The 6,150-nt window shown below is 39.9% G+C and overlaps 1 protein-coding gene across 1 annotated transcript; it reads right to left on the bottom strand.

Annotated features, from left to right (window-relative positions):
- Positions 1 to 4,692: 4,692 nt before the first annotated feature.
- Positions 4,693 to 5,671, bottom strand: LOC146165017 (uncharacterized). The gene has a single exon (XM_083380908.1). It carries the CDS (start codon positions 5,653 to 5,655, stop codon positions 4,693 to 4,695), a length of 963 nt encoding a protein of 320 aa, XP_083237034.1. The 5' UTR covers positions 5,656 to 5,671.
- Positions 5,672 to 6,150: the final 479 nt, after the last annotated feature.

Raw genomic sequence — 6,150 nt, 5'->3', positions numbered from 1 at the left:
AGGAAACCGAACAACATTGCTGAAGTTCAGAGAGATCTAGATGAGCTGTGTACGCACGTTCTTCGGCTTGCTGGGTGCGAGGCGACACTCGGCGATATGCGGCAACTCGTTGAGAATTGCATGAATAAAATGCAGGATCACAGACACTGGGTGATAACCACTGCTTTGGAGGCATTGTCAAGATCACAAAGCGACCAAAGGCGAATTGATCTAACCGAGAAACTGCAAAATATCATTGCCGAGGTTTATACGTCGCTCATGTCCAACATTTGCCAGCAATGTATCGACTGGAAAGGAGCAGCTCCTTGCAAATTTGCACTGGTTGGAATGGGATCACTGGCTAGAAGGGAAATCACCCCCTATTCTGATTTCGAGCACATCTATTTATTAGAAGAAGGCATACAGTTCCGTCAAGATTACCACGAAATCCTGGAATACTTTAGATGGTTGGCCATCATATTTCAAGTCGTGATTGTAAACTTTGGTGAGACGATCATTCCGAGCGTTTGTTTGCCCTTTCTCAATGAACCCCAAAACGGTGATTGGTTCTTTGATGCTTACACACCACGTGGTATTTCGTTTGACGGAATGATGCCACATGCGAGCAAATTTCCACTCGGCCGGTCAGCTACACCACAAAAACGCTGGGAAACAGAGCTAATTAAACCGGTTTCTCAAATGCTTAAATATTTGGACAGTAATGAAGATCTTAAGAACGGATATCACTTGGGAGATATTTTGACTAAAATATGTTTTGTGTTTGGTGATCAATCGACCTACGAGCAAATGAAACAGAAAACAACCTCGGTTAAAGTCGAACATCCTAAAAAGTTGTTTGATCAAATCGCGGAAGATATTACCAACTTTAACGTAACAAAGTGCCTAAACGAAATAGGCACGACCAATACATCCATAAACATAAAGCGAGTAATATTTAGAAGCACAACTTTATTCATTGCAGCACTTGGCAGGTTGGAAAATTGCGTGGCTACATCATCTTTCGGTGTACTGAGAGAATTGAGGACAAAAACTCGCAGGTTATCCCAGAAACAATTCGAGAATTTCTCATTCGCATTAGCCTTCTCCTGTGAAATTAGATTGCGGATTTACTCGAAATACTCCAGCCAGTACGACTACGTAGACGCCAGAAACGACAAACTGTTTTTTTCCGATTTTTTGCTTGGAGTTTTTGGGCCAACTGTTGTAACTACATTTTTTGCAAATACTACCAAGCTTCAAGTATCCCTTTTTGGTGCAATCGACCGACGTGATATTGTTCGATGTCACATTGTCATGAGTCTGTTCTCGTTGCGTTTATACGACAAGGCCATACGGGTCGCCAAATACCTGCAAACTCATAATAAGCTCGATATTGAAACCTGGATTGCAATTCGACATACGCAAAGTCGTTGTTTAGTGAAACTAGAAAAGTTCAACGAAGCTGCGGAGGGTTTTGTATCTATATTAGGCAAAATAGATGATGGCCATTATTCCCGACCTGTGGTTCTCTATCTCTTAAGTGGTTGTTACAGTGACCTTGGAATGACTGAGAAGGCAGTAGAATGTTTGGAAAGCGCTTCCCATTGTAAAATTTGGCCCTCAATCAAGCACGCAATCCAAGATGATTTGTTTGTTTGTTATCTGAAGCAGGGCAGATTTGAACACGCCAAAACAGTGTGTTCCACCAAAAATTCGCCTAACAAGGAAATCCTTAAAAGTCTTTGCGAATATTATTGTAAGGTCGGTGATTTCGACAAATGCTACACGAATGGAAAGAAGCTTATACGCGTATGTAAGAAAGCTGCCTTTGACGAATTTTCAGACCATGTCACTGCAAGAGAATTGGTGAGAATTTCTGGTTTTTTTATACAATTGGGCAACTTCATGACAGCTAAAGAATGGCTAGACAAGGCCGAACGAATTGTTAGAAGCGAACTGTACTTTCAATGCAATGACGATATTCATATTCCAACGGAATGCAAAAGGCAAAGAGCTGACATAGCGGTGCTCGAAAAAAACTTTTCGCTCGCTTACGACTTTTATCGCGAAGCTTTTAATCTCTATCCAGAAACCAAATCATTCCGGGAGTACAAAATGTATGCCCTGGCTCAGTGCTACATCGCTAAGGCAATGCACCTACACAGTGAACGAAATCTTGTATCAGCGCTAAAGTTGTTTAAGCTATCGGTTTCCACATTGGATTCGTTATCACAGACCAACAAAAACATTCTGCAAGGAACGTCATCGAAGATAAACGCCGCTGTTTGTCTGAACAGCCTCTCAAGGTTTCAGGAAGCAAACGATCTGCTCAGACCGACACTAGACACTCTGCTGGATTTGGAAAAGTGTGATAAACAACTTAGCAACTGTTTTGCTCAGCTTATCCTTTGCAGTCCTTGTTTGGGCAACCATTTGCAGACAGTCGAGTATTTTGAACGTGGAAAGGAAGGAATTCAATTGCATACAGATGAGTATCCCACATGTTTATTCTGCGTTGCGTCGTCTCTTAAAGTTCTTGGCCGACTGGAAGAGGCGGTTATCTACTTTCAGCAGTCGATAACTGCCTGCACACAGTCTGAACACTTGGTATATTCTGCTTTTATAATCGCCTTCTGTCACAAATTTATCGGTGAATGTTATTTCGACCTGAAGCAATATAATCAGGCAAAACAAAGCACCATAAAAGCAAGAAGTTTGCTTAGATCAATAGATGATCCTTTGGCAAGAAAGGCCTTAAAAGAATGCGAATTGCTTGCAAACTTTCCCCAGAGAAGTGGTTTTCAGACATTATATATCATCCTCAATATTAACATGACGAAACACTAGGCTTTCATTGATAAATACCGATACAACTCTAATATCGGACGACTACCGATACTATTATTTTGTATCGGGTATTTTCTCCGATCCAAAATCTTTGGGTATCCTAATTGTGAACAACCTGATTTCCCTTTCTTCGTTTTCTTTTTGTTTTAAATGCGATAACGCTGCATCAAAATGTATAGGTTTAGTGCCTGGTCAGTGTGACGTTTGTAAATTAACTATTACCCATTTAATTTGTGTTTTTTTAATTTTTTGATTCTTTACTTTTCTGTTTTCTTAAACTGCCTGAAATTTGTAGCGTAAGTACTGATAACCGCAAGTACGCTCGCGTATGGTTTGGAGTTTTTTGTGTTGCATTTAAGTTGACTTTTGGATTGGTTTATTGATTGTGTATACTTAAACCTTGCAAATTGCCCCGTTTATTCCTCTCAATTATTTACCGTCAAAGAGTGTGCTAATGACTTAAGTCAATGACTTGATTAAAATACACCTAAGCCTTTGTTTTGAAATTACTTGTCTTGACTTAAGTCGTTTTAGTAAAATGGGTGGACTTGGACTTTAGTCATTAGGTCAAATTACTTCGGTTGAAGTTAAGTGTTTTTATTGAACTTTTTATTATAAAACGTATCTTTTGAGAAAGACTATGCTTGCACTTGAGTACTTTCACAAAATACTTGACTGAAACTTAAGTCATTTCACAATGAATTTGTTTACAAATCTGCAGACAACCTTATAATCTTAGCTGGATGTGTGTAATCAAATATTAAAACGGAAATAATATGGTTAGTTGGATATAAACAACATAGACAAAAGTACTACAAAGTTAAGGAATAAAGCAAGCAAAAACAGTTTTCTTATCAAAAACAGTTTTCTTGTTTTTATCTGCTTAAATGGTAAACAGCATTCTGCGGTCTGGAATCTAAAATTCGTTTAACAAGAGAGAAAACTTATACGAGAGGCATGGTAGTACTTTTATTAATATAGTTTTTACGACTAGATTACGCGGTAATAAAATGACACAGCAAGGAAACAACACCACTAACCCGATTGTTATTACAGATGTCAGTTCCTTTTAAGGACTGAAGTAATGTTTTTACATATGTAACTACAATACACCAATACGTCGCCAATACAAACGCTGTAATGATATAAAAAGCCAAACAAAATAAACACTGCTACGAAGCCCGAGCGATCATTTTGACTGTTTTTTTTTCAATTTTGTTACGAACTGAACATTCCGTCTTCACTGTGTTTCCAAATAAAGTTTTTAAGATCATTATAAGGTTTAAACCGTTAGACTACTAACTGACTGTGTAAAAACAGAAACACATATTACCGAAATTTTACAAATTCAATCTCAAGTCAAGAAAAGTGCTTCGGGGTTAGGACATTGAACAGGTAACAGGACGACTCCACGAATCTTAAGGCTTAGCTAAACCTTTATGTTTCACTTTGATTGTTATGATATGAAGAAACAAGATCAACGACTGACTGTGTTAAAACAAAAACACATTTTTGAAATTTCAAACATTCAATCACAATAGTTTCGGTAAAAATACAAGTCTTTACAAAGAAAAATACTTTGGATAAAGGTCGTCGGATAGGGCTAGGTCAGTGGTTCTCAAACTTTTTTTCTCGTGACGGAAAAGTTTGTAGAACGTGCAACGCAAGCCGCGATTCAAATTTTAAAAATTTTATATTTATTTAATATTTTGTTTGTATCAAAAAATCTAGTTTACAAGCTGCGGTTCTTCGTTACATTTCACATGCCCATGTCTCTGGCTAATGATATTGGCAAGCATTGTATCACTTTAATTGAGTTTGGGATAGAATTGGATTATACCCTATCTATGAGTCTGACCGCCGCAGTCAAACATCCAGTTCGCGTTTCGCAAGTGAAGTCTCAGCCGTTGCCGAATTGCGCGAATGAGAGCTGACGTTTTGCTGGGCGCGGCCGCTGCCCATCCCACGACACGCCCACGTCAGGATTGACTGCCAGTCGTCAAAGGACAGCAGAACGCTGAGCAGGTTAACGGAGAGATTCACGTCATAAACGGTGGAGGAAACTTGCCGAAGCGTGCTCTCAGGAAGAGCAAAGACGAAGATGAGCATCGTGATAACATCCGAAGCCACCGAGAGTCCTGCGAAGATCGAGGAGCGCTTGAGGATCGCTAGTATTCTCTTGCTGCTGCTCCCGTGCACGTGGCTCTGTAGAGGATACAGGAAGAGGAATAGAAGAAGACCTTGACCGAGCAGGATCATGCCGTTGCACATGTAAAGCGGCCATGTGGTGAACTGTTCCTTTGGTTTGGAAACGCACCCGCGCAGTGAGCGATCGTAGTTTTGCGGTAGAGTGAAGGCAATGCCTGTCGCCGTCATGCCGACCAAGATCACCACTAGGGTGGCCCAGTTGATAATTTGCAGCCATTTTTTGTCCAGGCCGATCATTTCCGGGTGCTGGTAGAGCGAGCGCTGCCTCAGCCAGAGAAATATGTAAATGCTGATGATGGTAATAGAGTATCCAAGTATAGAGGCGTCCATTGCAATTTCGCAAGGCTGAGACGTTGAGTCGAGATATCCAACGTTGAAAGCGAATTGATCCGAAATCAGTCTAATGTAGTAGAGGAAAAATGGCACCACAGCGGCCGTGTACAAACCGCCTGCGTTCACCATGTTTGAGCCGTGACCCTTTCGCCATTTTCCCGTGCGAATTCCGTGCGCTATGAGACTGATTCCGACCCAGGTGGTTGCAATGAAGAAGAAAACGTTGAAGGTTTCGGCGACGATCCATTCGACTTGATGAAAACGCACAACTGCTGGTTCAGCACCCATTTTCTGTTTTATGTACTTATGCTACTACAAAACAAAAACAACAAGAAATTTTATCTTTATCTATGCAGGGTAATGTAGTGCTCTCAACCGGGTGTACTGTATACCCAAAATTTTACCTAATCTGTACTGCGTTCATCTGTTTTTGACTTTTTTGTCAATTTTATATTAACTAGGTTTTTTCAAATTTGAGTTTTAGTGTTTACCCAAGTGTGTACTAAATTAAAGCCATGAGTATACAAGTAAACAACTGACAAAAGACATACAGATTATAGGTCAGAAAGTGCATATCACAACCGTGACAGTATGTTTTTCATCTGTCCTGGCCTATACGGAATTATTTTAAAACTTTAAAGCACGGTATCCCAGCCTATGTGAAACTGCTCTGTTTTTAGTGACTAGATTTTTTTCGAAATGCTACTTGTAGAAGGGATACCAAGTTATTATTAATTGGGTAAAATTGGGTAAAGAGCACTGGGTAAAATTATGATTTTGGCC

Source organism: Ascidiella aspersa, chromosome 2 (genome assembly GCF_963924565.1).
Source record: "Ascidiella aspersa chromosome 2, kaAscAspe10.2, whole genome shotgun sequence".
Lineage (NCBI taxonomy): Eukaryota > Metazoa > Chordata > Ascidiacea > Phlebobranchia > Ascidiidae > Ascidiella > Ascidiella aspersa.
This window is presented reverse-complemented; position numbering and strand designations above follow the sequence as displayed.

Coding starts and splice junctions, on each gene's coding strand:
- LOC146165017 (XM_083380908.1), bottom strand. CDS start 5,655: ATGGGTGCTGAACCAGCAGTTGTGCGTTTTCATCAAGTCGAATGGATC.